Source organism: Podarcis gaigeae, assembly GCF_964106915.1.
Source record: "Podarcis gaigeae genome assembly, chromosome: 6".
Classification (NCBI taxonomy): Eukaryota; Metazoa; Chordata; class Lepidosauria; order Squamata; family Lacertidae; genus Podarcis; species Podarcis gaigeae.
The window spans coordinates 6,690,852-6,705,773 of record NC_139682.1 but is presented as its reverse complement, the minus strand read 5'-3'; the positions used below and the strand labels follow the sequence as shown (position 1 = coordinate 6,705,773).

At 47.9% G+C, this 14,922-nt stretch overlaps 1 protein-coding gene across 3 annotated transcripts in view; it reads left to right on the top strand.

Annotated features, from left to right (window-relative positions):
* Window positions 1-14,922, top strand: part of RGS19 (regulator of G protein signaling 19) — a 61,367-nt gene that overhangs the window by 32,708 nt on the left and 13,737 nt on the right. For all 3 annotated transcript variants that reach the window (XM_083744756.1, XM_083744755.1, XM_083744757.1), the window contains exons 2-3: window positions 8,932-9,078; window positions 11,492-11,631. In XM_083744756.1, coding sequence (XP_083600882.1) covers window positions 9,049-9,078; window positions 11,492-11,631 — 170 coding nt within the window. In that variant the 5' untranslated portion in view covers window positions 8,932-9,048. The remainder of the gene's footprint in view (window positions 1-8,931; window positions 9,079-11,491; window positions 11,632-14,922) is intronic.

Genomic DNA, 14,922 nt, shown 5'->3' with positions numbered 1-14,922 from the left:
TATTACAGAAAATGCACGTTGGTTGGGAAAGTTCCCTAAGGTGGAGTCGCCTTGAGCTATGCATCTCTTCAGGAGAGACACACAAAGATGTCTCCTCTCCCAAGGTGAGGATGAAAAAGGAGGAGGTAGGAAATGAGGTTAGCAACCCAGGAGTATATCGGTCAGTCTTGCACCTGCGGGAAGGTCAACAAAGGTTAGGCCAGGAAGGACAAGCAGGTTCCTCTCTCGCATGCAGACAAATCAGCCTCCAATGCAGTTTCAGCACTTCCTCCATGCAGCAGGTTTCTGCGATGCCATTGCGTAATCCTCCCCATCTCCCCTTTTTTCCTCCCTCCAGCCTCCTCTCCCTGTCTTTCTCTCTCAACTCCATTTCCTCCCCCTTGTGTCTTATCCTTGCCTCTTCCTGCCTCGGACAGCCAAAGGCATAAAGGGCTTTCACTCCCTCATCAAACTCTCACACAGGAGAGAATCTCAGGTGGCCTCTTTCCGGCTGGGAAAGCTATTGGCAAGTCAGAAGGTGCAGAGGCATCGTTCAGGGCTTTCTCTTCCCCTCTTTGCTTTCTCGCAGGGCAACACAAGCGCAGAAAAGAAGGTTTCACGTAGAAGGCGCAAGCTGCCTCGGCAGAGCCCGTATGCAGCATGACACTAGCTACAAGCTGGGAATGGCAGTTCCAGAACGTTGTTCTATTTTCCAGGGCTGGAAAAATCCCAGAAAACCCTGTTGCGTCCTGGCAAGGCTTTCCTTGCAGTTGTAACTGGAATGGGCATCGTCGGAATAGAAATGGCAAGATATTCTCCGTAAAGGCTCCTATCGCTGTCTTGGGTGCATTGAGGTTCTTTATTCCACAGCTGTTCCAGGGAGATGATCCCAGACTTTTACAGCTCTGCTAGTTTTTGTTTTTTTCAAATCCCAATCCGATTTCTAATTGCCATCATCTGTTTCTTCGGGTGTGGTCTGGCTAATTCACCCCCCCCCCCCTTTCTCCCAGCTCACATCCTTGTGCTTGCTGAATTGGCCTGGTTTCCGGCTTCTCGCTGTGTGGTGTTAATATATTCTGTGAGGCAAGCACCTGGGATTCATGGGAGAATGTGTCTGGTTTTGATATTAACATAGCCGCAGAGGGAATCCACAGAGTTTGTCGTCAGCTTGGCAGATGTTAACAGAATTGCATAACAGGATTCCAAGCTAAGCCTTTTTATCCTAACATTTGGTGGCACGGGCCTTTTCCCCCCCTTCATTTATTCTGCGCATTGAAGTTTTCTCATCCAGCTGAGAGTCGTCCCCTGAAACAGCCCTGTTCTCAGAAGCCGATGCTATGAATAGATAAGGTTTTACCATAAGGTGCTTGAGTTAGGTGATCTTGACGTCCTGTTTGTTTGGGGTCCAAGCAGAAGCGTGTCTTGTTTTTGCCAACAGCCGTTTTGCATTCGTCATTGTAGTTTTATCGAGCACCTTTCAGTGCTTTGGCAATGTTATTATCTCATGCGACAGCCCTGTGAGGCGGGGCCAGTATCATTGACCCATAGTGCAAATTTGGTGAAAGAGACATTTGTCTGATGCCCTGAGCTGCAGGGCCGGGGTGCCTAGAGGAGATGTTTTGGTGAGGATGCAACAATTTTTTGATGGGGTGGTGGTGGAATTCATAGGCATAAGCTGAACACCTTAGCCACCAATCACGGGAGCAATGGAAAAGTTCTTGATACCGCTTTGGTAACAGTTTGTGGAATAAGGAGGGCATTAACACAAAAGCATGTGCTGTCTTTTTTTTAAAAAAAAACTTCAGTCATTTATATCACTTTTAAGCAATACTTTATATACAGTGGAAAAAGACATGCATATTCCAAATACAATGTTGAAAACAGCATTTTACATAACAAACAATCCAAACACTAAGTTAATACCATGTACATGAATTCAAGAAGGACCACCCTTTTGTCTGTTGCAGTTTACAGTGGTACCTCGGGTTACATACGCTTCAGGTTACACACTCCGCTAACCCAGAAATAGTGCTTCAGATTAAGAACTTTGCTTCAGGATAAGAACAGAAATCGGGCTCCGGCAGTGCGGCGGTAGCAGGAGGCCCCATTAGCTGAAGTGGTGCTTCAGGTTAAGAACAGTTTCAGGTTAAGAACGGACCTCCGGAACGAATTAAGTACTTAACCCGAGGTACCACTATATTTAGCAATATGCTATAGAAGTAAGAAATGAGTTTTGTCCCCCTCCCATTCTATACAGTGATTGAATCTTCTTGCATTTTTCATATTTATAGTAATTCTAGAACTTGCATGATTTACACTATACAGTGGTGCCTCGCAAGACGAAATTAATTCGTTCCGCAAGTCTTTTCGTCTTGCGAGTTTTTCGTCTTGCGAAGCACGGTTTTCCATAGGAATGCATTGAAAATCAATCAATGCGTTCCTATGGAAACCGCCTTCAGACCAGGTCCGGGGACAGTCTGTCCCCCGACCTCTTCTGAAGGCCGGCGGGGGGCAAAAGCTTTTGCTCCCCCCCGTCTGCCTTCAAAAGCCGTCCGGGATAGCGGGAAGAGCTTCCCTGCTATCCCGGACCGCTTTTAAAATGCTGGTGGTGGGGAGCAAAGCCTTTCGGCCCCCACTGGCCTTCCTGGACCTCTTCTGAAGGCCGGAGGGGGGGGGAGGCTTTGCTCCCCACCGCCAGCATTTAAAAGAGGTCCCCGGAGATTTCCCTATGGGCTTTCTTCTTGCGAAGCAAGCCCATAAGGAAAATCGTCTAGCGAAGCGACGCAAAAAACGAAAAACCCTTTCGTCTTGCGGGTTTTTCGTCTTGCGAGGCAGTCGTCTTGCGGGGCACCACTGTAATTGCTTTTCCTTATTTCAAGCTTCACATTGATGAATTAAAGAAAAGAATATGCTTCTTCTGTATTAAAATTAGCATGGCCCAAGAAGTGATCATCCCTATTTTATTTATTTCTTTGTAAATCTAAAACCAGTTTTTATCAGCATGTGCTGTCTTTGATGCCGTTTCAGCCCTTGATGCCGCCCTGGGCTCCTTTGGGAGGAACAGCAGGAAGTTATAACTTTAATAAATCACTAATAACTTTCAAAAGACAAGGGGAACATCCTGCTGGTGGTGCAAAATGACAAGAGTGGCTCGATTTTTAATAAATGTCAACGGGAATTTGGAATTTCTTGGCAAAGGTTTGGTGGGGAGGGAGATGGAATCATAGAATTGTAGAGTTGGAAGGGACCCGCGAGGGACACCCAATACAACCCCCTACAATGCAGGAACTGCAGCTCAGGAACCCCTGGCAGATGGCCACCAAACCTCTGCTTGAAAACCTCCAAGGAAGGAGATTCCAGCACCTTCCAAGATGCTGGAAAGGCCTGGGTAGAACCTTCAAATATGGAGGTGGCGATTGACTTCTGTGCTCTCCCCTCCATGCTGAGGTTGCTGGCAGGATGTTGAGGAAGGAGCAGAACACCAGGCATGTCCCGTGTTTGACGCCCCCAGCCTGTGCTGCATTGTGTAAGTAAGAGAGTCTAGACTCAGCTTTGGAGCTTCTGTGTCGCGGTGGCTCTGGCTGCTTTACAGATGGTTTGCATGAAAGGGAGAGGCAGTGGCAAGAAGGTTAGTATTGAAACTGGAGGAAAGCGGTTCATTTCTCTCTCCCGGTTCCATGTGCAAATGCAGTAGAGCTGGGAAATGCTCCACAGCCAGCTGTTCATACCAGGGCCATGGCTCAGTGGCAGGACATGTCCCTGTCTCTTAAAATCTCAAATAGAGTGCCTAGTCACATACCTCCACATGTGGTGGGGGTGTCCCAAAATCCAACTATTCTGGACAACAGTCATATGAGAAATATTTAAAATAGCCAAGCGAGTATTAGAAATCACCCCAGAAATTGCCCTGCTAAACATCTTCCAAGACAACAATGCCCACTTACACCACAAAGAACTCATAACTCACCTACTTTCAGCAGCCAGAAACATCATAACCAGACACTGGAGAGACCCGTCAACAGTAAGCATGGACCAATGGTACCAAACAGTATGGGAAACAGCCTTACTAGAAAAATTAACCAATAAATTGAAACTGACACGGGGACAAATAGAAGAGGATGCCTTCACCCGGTATGGCTCCCTTTTATCACATGCACAGCCCAACAAGACAATGACAAAAATCCACCAACAGCATACAAATCAATATGGCTAACCTGATCCAAAACACCCACCCACCCCACTCACACACGAAAACAAAGACCACCACAGCCAACCACAAATTAACAGCCACACCCCAGGCCAACCCCAACCTCTCTCACCACAAAGGAACACAAGCGAACAGCAGAGAACCCGCACAAGCGATGCTGACACAAAACCCCATATATATTAAGTAAAATAGAAATATCACCCCCCAACCCCACTCATCTTTCCCCCCTCCACCTTTCCCCCCCTATTCTTCCTAAAGTCTCAACAAATGAAACCAATTTGTAAAAAGAAAAAAATGTGTTACGTGGAAAAAAAATACGAGAGAGAGACATTGCACATACCTTTGTAAATCAAGAAAATCTTTAATAAAAATACATTGGGGGAAAAATAGAGTGCCTAGTGTATCCAGCTCGTAAGGTATTGGCTAGCAGGTGCCCCAGGTGAAATTCTGGGGGAGATTTTGGTCAGGGTATCAAAGAATGGTAGAGTTGGAAGGGACCCCTAGGGTCATCTAGTCCAACCCCCTGCAATGCAGGAACCGCAACTGAGGAATCCCTGGCAGATGGCCATTCAACCTTTGCTTAAAAACTCCCAGTGAAGGCGAGTCCACTGCCTTTGAGGTAGGTAAGACCTAGAGGGACCCAGACAATGAAAGGTCTGGAAACCAAGCCTTATGAGGAACGGTTGAGGGAGCTGGGCATGTTTAGGCTGAGAGGAGATAGGATTGCCATCTTCAGATATCTCAAGGCCTGCCCCATGGAGGATGGAGCAAGCTGGTTTTCTCCTGCTCCAGAGGCTAGGACTGAAACCAATGGCTTCAAGTTACAAGAAAGAAGATTCTGATTAAACGACAGGAAGAGCTTTCTGACAGTGGAACAATCTCCTTCGGGACGTGGTAGACCTTGGGAGGTTTTTAAACAGAGGTTGGTGGCCATGTGCCATGGATGCTTTAGCTGAGATTCATGTATTGCAGGGGGTTGGACTAGATCAGTGTTTCCCAACCTTGTGCCTCCAGATGTTTTTGGCCTACAACTCCCATCATCCCTAGCTAGCAAGACCAGTGGTCAGGGATGATGGGAGTTGTAGGCCAAAAACATCTGGAGGCACAAGGTTGGGAAACACTGGACTAGATGACCCTCGGGGTCCCTTCCAACTCTTCAATTCTATGATTTTATGACCATTTAGGGCTAGGGTGAGGAATCTGTGACCTTCCAGAGGTTGCTGGATTCCATCTCCTGTCATCCCTACCCATAATGGCCATTTTGGCTGCAGCTGATTGGAGATGGAGTCCAGCCACATCTTGAGTGCTGCATGGTCCCCATTCCCAGCGCTACATCCAGGTTGGAGAACCTCTGACCCTCCAGGTTCTGCTGGACTCTAGCTCCCACCATCTCCAGCCAGCATGGCCAATGGTCAGAGATTATGGGAGTTGTAGCTCAGGTACATCTGGAGGACCACAGATCCCCACCCCGATTCAGGGCTTTTCTGTACGTAGCTTGACTTGTCAGGGCGTACACACTTCATAGGAAGCTTCATTGCAGGGGTTGCACCGCCGGAGCACAATTTCTGTTTTCATCCTGAAGCAAAGTTCTTAACCTGAAGCACTATTTCTGGGTTAGCGGAGTCTTTAACCTGAAGCGTATGTAACCCAAGGTACCACTGTATATGATTCCGCTAAATTGGACAACTGACGCACAAACCCATGTTTACAGACAAACCTGTTTCTTTCCCACATTGCATTTTTAGACCCGTGCTCAAAAACTTTAGGCATATTTATAAAATATATCATGTTTGAAATGCTCAGTAACCGTGGAGCCTCCATCTGTCAGTATCGCAAGAGACAGGGAGGGAGCTAAAGGGACCACCATTGACCCCAGCCTCTTTGGTGCCAACTGATTCGTCTTGTCTTGTGTGGTGTGCAGCTGCAGCAAGCTACTTGGAATTTTTCGTTATTTGTCTTTTTTTTAATTGGCCGTCTCAGGGGCTGGCTTGCCCTGCTGCTGACACGGTTCCTAGTCCCACGCAGATTCTGCTCTGGCATGCACAGTCCAGTGATTGCGCCACTCTCTGTGGCGCAAGGTCATGCGGCGAAGTTGCAGCAGAGGATGTCGGATGTGCAAATGGCCCATGGAGCTGCTCAGGCTGCGCGATCGGTGCTTAGGCCCACAGATTTGTGCTCTTGGGAAGGAGGCAGCTGAAATGGCTAGCGAAACATCCTGCCCCAAGTAGTTTTCTGCAGTGAAAAGTGAGAGCTAAATACTCTTGCTGTCTCTCTCTCTCTCCCTCCCCTTACCCTTTAATGAGAGGTTCTTTATGGAAGACCATCATTGCAACTGCCCCATTTATGTGTGCAGCCGAGAAGTCTATCTCTAATCAGCATTGCCCCATTAAGACAGGAGTGGGAAACTCCCAGGTTTCCAGATGCCTAAATTTGTAGGAACCTGATTCTGTTATGTAGGCTTTGTGACTACTTCAAATACCTTCTTGATTATTATTCCAGTTCTATGTTGGTCTGGATCAGCAAAGAACATGACAGCACTGCTGCTCTTGTTGGGTTCTTAACACCTCTGGAACTTCATGCACCCATTTCTTCATTTTTTAGCAAACATATCTACACCACCCTAACCTACCTTCCAAGGTTGCTGTGAGGATGCTGTGGTATACCGTAAACCCCATTGGAGTGGCTTCTGTTAAGATGCTTCATATCTGAAGCTTTAAGAAAAATCTCTCTGTGATGACTTCCACACCTGCAGGTCATCGATTATTTGATGATGAAAAATGTTTGCAGGGGAAAGAGTCCCCTTCCATTGCTGTAAGGCTGTCACACTTTTCAGGTTGTACCAGTGTTGCTCATGAAGGGCCTGTGAGCATTTACCTCTTTCTATTAGTGTATGGAAGTGAGAGCTGGACCGTAAAGAAGGCTGATCACCGAAGAATTGATGCTTTTGAATTCTGGTGCTGAAGGAGACTCTTGAGAGTCCCATGGACTGCAAGAAGATCAAACCTCTTCATTCTTAAGGAAATCAGCCCTGAGTGCTCACTGGAAGGACAGATCCTGAAGCTGAGGCTCCAAGACTTTGGCCACCTCATGAGAAGAAAAGACTCCCTGGAAAAGACCCTGATGTTGGGAAAGATGGAGGGTACAAGGAGAAGGGGACGACAGAGGACGAGATGGTTGGACGGTGTTCTCGAAGCTACCAGCATGAGTTTGACCAAACTGCGGGAGGCAGTGGAAGACAGGAGCCTGGTGTGCTCTGGTCCATGGGGTAACAAAGAGTCGGACTCAACTAAACAACAACATTAGTGCAATGTGCTTTATCATGGGTCTGCCATCAGGTTTTGATCTTCCCCACTTATGAAGCAGAGGACAGGGATATGGCTTTATTTCTTTTTGCGCATAGGCAGGCGTGGGAAACTTGTGTACCGAGTTGGCCAACAGCCTTGGCCAACTGCAGTTGCCTTGCCAGGTTCCTTCCCCCTCCCTTCTGCTGCCACTTGGCCAAGGCTGGGCAGAGGCAAGTCGCAGGTTCAATCTCTCCAGACAAAGCTAGCAAGGACCCTTGTCTGATACCCTGGAGAGCCTCTGCCACTTGGTTTACATCATGCAGAGCTATGTGGGCCAATGGTCTGTCTCCGTGTAAGGTAACTTGCTACGTTCCTAAGTTCCTCTGCAGAGCATCAGCCACTGAAATGTCCTGCCTCCCTTTCTTCCAAGAAAGACATGGAGACATGGAGTGTGCCAAGCCAGTCATGGTGCCCTCCTTCCAACCTAAAATGTGGGGAGGGGGACCACCACACTCACATGCCCACACTTCTGTAGGATCAAGACTTGGAGGAAAGCTCATCGTGTTCGCCAGAGGGTAGAAGAACACTGTCCTGTCCTTGGTGAACATGGTCAGCCAGGGATCATGGAGGCACCTGTGGCCTTCCAGGTGTGGTTGGAGTAGAACTCCTGTCCGCCCCAACCAGCTTGGCCAAAAATCAGTTTGGTGTTGGAGTCCAACAACATCTGGAGGTACCACAGGTTCCCTGCCGCTATGACAAAATGCAGGTGCCTTCTTTGGTATATCATACCAGTCGTAGGTTTAAATTTAAAAGAGAGCTTCTGTGGACAAGTCTGTAGACACCTGAAAGATTAAGCCATGTGTTCCCAGGAACAGAGGCTGTTAGTTGGGGTGGGGTGTTGAGTGTGGATATAGTCCAAGTGATGGACGTTTAGGGAACCAATATTTGTGATACGACACATAAGCAGAATGTAATAATAATACTGTGTTGTGTACATTCTTTCCCACCAATTCAGCTAAGGAGACCTATATTCATGAGCAGACATAGTAGGCGTGTGTCATTTACGGATTAGGAAGTAGATTGGGAATTGGAAGCATATCCAAGTGAGGATGTAGTTTAGCAGTGTGACTTTGAATAGGATGTTCATTCCAATGAGCATCTGAATCCATGTTACTGCACACCAGACAACATACTAGCACCTCTTCTTTTTCTCTCTTCTCTTCTTTACATGTGATGAGCAGGATCATCAGTCTCTTTGCTTCAGAGGTTCAGAGTGTGTGTGTGTGTGTGTGTGTGTGTTGTGGTTTTAAAATTAAAAAAAACCCAGGCATTAGAGATAAGTTGAGATACTAAAAAACGATAATACGCTACTTCCTTTTCTGGTATGTGAGGTTCAGCTCCCTCAGCGAAGAAACTGCATTGTGATGACACTGATGGGGTGTTGGCTTTCTCTTCCGACAGGTGCCATCCCATAAACTGCAGGGGCCCTAGGAAGGGCAAGTGTCAACGGGACGTGTGGCCAGCCCTTGGCCAGAAAAACCAGCCACGGTGGGCCAGAACGGCAGAGCAGAACTGCCCATGCCGGCGGTTTATGAAGTGGGGAAGCAGGTGAGCTGCTGGTTTTGTCGTACAGGAAGGTCAGGCTTGGGGTTAATCTGACAACCTTGGGAAGGGCTGCCCTTCTAGAGGTTTCTTTCACCCCTTCGTTGCATCGAAAGGGGGTGAAAACTATTCAAGAGTGAGACATCGCTTCCTGAATTGGTCACACGGTCTCGGGTGACATCAGAACATAGGCAAATCTGATTGGCTACGTAGCACCTTGACATCATAACTTTATTTGAGTGGGAGCATTCACACCACTGACTCGGTTTGGGGGGGGAAAGGTTTAGCATGTTGCCACATGACCTCATTATTCAGCTAGTACTCCAGAATAGTATAACCAGGGGGAGCTTTTTCTTCTTCCATTTAAAAAAATCTGACTTTTGTGAAAGAACAGGAATGGATGCGCAGTATTTTTTATGACATGTGTACAAGTACCTTCCCACTTCCTGTGTGGAGTGGGGGGTTGGGGTTGGTGGATGTGGTTTGGAAGGCATGTGTTTCCTACCACTTTCCCTCTGATTGGTGCGAGCTGCGAGTTTGTGGCTTGGTTCAGAGGAGAGATGCGGCAGATCAAGCTGAGGGTTCTGAGCCAGAACACTGCCCATGACAGCAAACATTAGCAGCAGACAACATTTCATCACAATTGCCAGGTTTGTCGTAGCCCAGGCAGACACATAGTTCCTCTTCTAATCTCCTGCGCTCCCACAAGATTAGAATTCCAGAATACTCAGCACTGAATAAAATTTTGAAAAGCCGCAGAAGGGCTGTCGCCACGTGCATGTTAAAAACTCTTGGCTTCTGCTGACTGAAGGAACACAAAGGTACATAAGGGATGTGATGTGACTACAGCCACAGTTTTATTTAATTTCTCCAATTTGGGCACAACCCGTCATTACCGTAGAAAGGAAAACCCTTTGCCCTCTAATAGCAATAACATGCGCTCAAATGTGCAGGCAGTCAGCTACAAATTCACCCTCAAAAACATTGGCTCAAACAGCGGTTGTGCCACTACGAATGGTAAGTTTAGAAAGCCCCAGAGGTGGAATATAAGTGCTAGCATACATACCATTCTATTCAGCTCTGGTGAAGTTTCGGCAAGAATTGTTACCAGCTAGATTTACAGGAGTCAAACCAATGATTCATCTAGGCTCATACTGCCTATGACAATCAGGCCCTAAGAATACATTTAAAGCAGTAACAAAAAAAATTCCTTCCAGTAGCACCTTAAAGACCAACTAAGTTAGTTCTAGGTATGAGCTTTCGTGTGCATGCACACTTATTCAGAACTATGGAAGGCACCACATTGAGCCGCATGAAATGGAAGTCCATGGAACTATGGAAGGCACCACATTGAGCCGCATGAAATGGAAGTCCATTCTGAAGAAGTGTGCATGCACACGAAAGCTCATACCTAGAACTAACTTAGTTGGTCTTTAAGGTGCTACTGGAAGGAATTTTTTTTGTTTTGACTATGGCAGACCAACACGGCTACCTATCTGTAATTTAAAGCAGTATTTAAACTTCGAGCCACTTTAAACAGTTGTGGCTTCCTGCAAAGCGCTTTAAACATACGGTGTGAATATGACCTATGTGTCTGTAGGAGCGGGACAGTTTATTCTTGCGCAGTGGCACTTCCCCTCCTTATCCTATCCCCATGTTTCCCCACAAATCCCCCCTCCCCAAATCAGCTCCGGGGGCTCCCACAATCCTTCCCAGCGGATTAGGGAGTCTGTTCCACCTTTCAACGGCTCTTACTCTCAGAAGGTTCTTCTCGATGTTGAGTTGGAATCTTAGAATCATAGAATCATAGAGTTGGAAGAGACCACAAGGGCCATCAAGTCCAACCCCCTACCAATCAGGAAACACCATCAGAGCACTCCTGACATATGGTTGTCAAGCCTCTGCTTAAAGACCTCCAAAGAAGGAGACTCCACCACACTCCTTGGCAGCAAATTCCACTGTCGAACAGCTCTTACTGTCAGGAAGTTCTTCCTAATGTTTAGGTGGAATCTTCTTTCTTGTAGTTTGGATCCATTGCTCCGTGTCCGCTTCTCTGGAGCAGCAGAAAACAACCTTTCTCCCTCCTCTATGTGACATCCTTTTATATATTTGAACATGGCTATCATATCACCCCTTAACCTCCTCTTCTCCAGGCTAAACATGCCCAGCTCCCTTAGCCGTTCCTCATAAGGCATCGCTTCCAGGCCTTTGACCATTTTGGTTGCCCTCCTCTGGACACGTTCCAGTTTGTCAGTGTCCTTCTTGAACTGTGGTGCCCAGAACTGGACACAGTACTCCAGGTGAGGTCTGACCAGAGCAGAATCTTGTAACTTGAATCTGTCGGTTTGAGTCCGGAGAAGGAGAAAACAGGCTTGCTCCATGTGATGTCTCACGCTCCTCCTTCTGCTTCCTTTCCTAGTACCCAGAGCCAGAGTACGCGGGGAGACCCCTTCCAATGTCCCAGCATGAGACCTCTCCGACAGTACTGCGACGCGCCAGCAACCACCGACGCAACAACCCCTGCTGCTTCTGCTGGTGCTGCTGCTGCAGCTGCTCGTGGTACGTGGAACGAACTGGGGCGGGTTGGGGGGTTGGACGCTGCCTACCTGTGCCTGTGTCATAGGGCCTGGGCCGGTGGAGGCTGGTGCCCACTGCGGTTAAAGGTTAACGGGACCCCTGACCATTAGGTCCAGTCGTGGCCAACTCTGGGGTTGCGGCGCTCATCTCGCTTTATTGGCCGAGGGAGCCGGCGTACAGCTTCCGGGTCATGTGGCCAGCAGGAATAAGCCGCTTCTGGCGAACCAGAGCAGCGCACGGAAACGCTGTTTACCTTCCCGCCGGAGTGGTACCGATTTATCTACTTGCACTTTGACGTGCTTTCGAACTGCTAGGTTGGCAGGAGCAGGGACAGAGCAACGGGAGCTCACCCCGATGGTGGGGATTCGAACCGCCGACCTTCCGATCGGCAAGTCCTAGGTTCTGTGGTTTAACCCACAGCGCCACCCGCATCCCGTGTAACCATTGCGATTAGCAGGAGTCTAATCATAGTTGGTGACCGAACCAATGATGGGCAGGGTCAGCTAATTTTGGTTTCAAACTATGGAAGAGGAAGCCGATAGGTTATTATTCGTTAAGGAAAAGGGCGAGGAAGATCGATAACAGTTTATGAAATAATTCATGGCACAGAGAAGGTGGATAGAGAAGTCCTTTTCTCCCTCATAACACTATTCATTTATTTGACTTATTAGTCACTCGCCACCCAGCAGATCTTACACTGAAGTACTTATACATAAATACATTCTAAAACACAACAAGGGGAAAATAAACATTTAACATCCCATACAGCATATTTTTAAAAGCTTCTTCAAAGACAGCTTTTAACTGAACCCATCCTATTTTGTCAAGTCATGCAGTGACTTTCTGTTCCAGCAGTGATGCCCTACTGCTTTTAACAACGCAAACACACAGCAAAAAAACATTTTTTTTAATTTTATTTTTTCTGCAGCCTTCAGAATGCATTCTTATATTATTGGAAATTATATTTTTCAAACGTCTTGCCTAGCAAACCTGCTTGGATACTTAAAACAGTGTCAATGCAGTCTAATGCAGAGTACTCTTGAAAAGCAAAATACGAAAGGTTAACTCCTCTAGAAAGCTAGAACTCGGGGAGATCCAGTGAAGGTGAACAAAGGTTCAGTAGAGAGGAAAGAAAGTTCTTCGTCACAGTTAAATTATGGAACTCCCTGCCACTGCAGAAGGTGTTGATGGCCCCCAAGCTGGATGGCTTTAAAAGAGGATTAGACAAATTTGTAGAGGGGAGGGATATTGATGACTGTGGTGGTGGCTCTGTTCTGCCTCCATGGTCTGACGCAGTAATGATTTTGAAAGGCAGCTGCTGGAAACCACAGGAGGGGAGGGTGGTCTTGTGTTCAAATCCTGCTTCTGGGTTCCTCACAGGGATCTGACTGGCCACTGTGAGAACAGGTTGCTGGACTAGATGGGCCACTGGTCTCTTCTTATAGGCAAGTTTTGGAGGTTCCCTCTCCTTCTGCTGCCTGATGTTCAGCTGCCGCGTTTCGGAGGAGCCGTGTGCTTAAGCTTTGTTTATAGCTGGTGGCTAATTGGAGGAGTATTTAACAAAGCAAGTGTAAACACCATCTTGAGCAGATGGTCTGGTATTTGTGCCTCACAGAGTGCCGAGGCCCTCGGAAGCTCCGGGTGTTCAGTTTTGTTTGGGTTCGGATGCGTGTTTGTGTTTCGGATTTAGGATATTCTGCACGGCTGATTTTCCCCACAATCTGTTCTAGGAAATGCTGCTATTTCCCTAGTCTGCCACTGAGCCCTGTCTCCCATTTGCGTTGCGCTTGTCGTTCTTGGATTCTCATGCAGTGCAAGGGCCACATTCCCGTCTGTGCAGTCTTCTGGGGGCCACACGCCAATAATGGGCAGGGCCAGAAGCAAAAGGGGGTGGAGCAGAGCGACGAATGTGAAATTTACCTTTCTGTAGCTGGCTACTTCCTACAGACATCTGCACACTTCTGTCCTCTGTTCCCAGGTGAGCAAGAGGTACTGTCAGAGTTCAGGGGCACATTTCAGCCAGGTGAAAACACTCAAGGAAGGGTGCAATGCAGGGCTGGGGAAGTGTGGCCTGGGGAGAGGAGTGTGGCTTGCAGAAAAGCCCAAGGGCCCAGTAGAAAAGCCTGGAGCATAGGCGTAGCCGGGGGGCTGCTGCCCTCCGTAGATCAAGTAAATTAATAAAAATACCAATCAAGTCGCAGATGGCTCAGTTCTGTCCCCCCCCCAAAGGTCCTGCACCCCCTCAGCAAAAATCCTGGCTATACCCATGGCCTGGAGGACTGTATTTGGCCCCAATGCAGTGTGACGCAGCAGCAAAAAGAAGCTAACGCTATTCTAGGCTGCATCAACAGAAGTCTAGTGTCCAGATCGAGGGAAGTCATAGCATTGCTCTATTCTGTCTTACACCTGGAATCCTGTGTCCAGTTCTGGGCGCCACAATTTAAGAAAGCTATTGACAAGCTGGAATGTGTGCAGAGGTCAACTAAGATGATCAAGGGTCTAGAATAGGTTTACCAGACGTCCCCGGATTTGCAAATCTGTCCCCGGGAAACGTGGCAGCAGCAGTTTCAGCAGCCCAGAGCCAGCCTGGTAGCGCAGTTGGCTTTGGCTGGCTTCAGGAGCTGCTCGCTATTCTCTGCCGCCGCCACTGCCAAAGGTGGACCGGGGACGTCTGGCAAGACGGATCTCCTGCCCCCTTTTCCCTTTGTTTTGACAGATCGGGGGAGTCGCGGGCGGGCGGCCGTTGCTCAGGAGGAGTGCAAGGCACGTGGTTTCTCTGCCAGGCAAGGTGCAAAGCCCTTCTTTCGCACCCTGCGAAACATAAATTCACAGAGTTTTTTAAAAACTGGGCAGCGGCCACCTGCCCGCGACTCCCGAGCCTCCCCCAATCTGTCAAAACAAAGGGGGAAGAGGGAAGGAGATCAGGGAAGGCTTGGGAGTCACGGGCAGGCAGCACACCATTGCCCAGTTTTTTAAAAATTGCGCATTTATGTTTCACAGGGTGCAAAAGAAGGGCTTTGCACCTTTATACAATATGCATGTGTGCTTGGGCCCAGGGTCTTTTGTCTCACTATCCCCACTACTGACTCCCTGTTGCTACTCAGCTTCAAAAAAACAAACCAAAAAAAGTGCCCCCAAATTATTGAAAAAATTCTGGTAACCGTAGTCTAGAAACCAGAAAGAGTTGGGTATGTTTAGCCTGGAAAAGAGGAGACAGAGGAGATACGATATCCATCTTCAAATATCTCAACTGCTGTCACCGGGAAGAGGGAA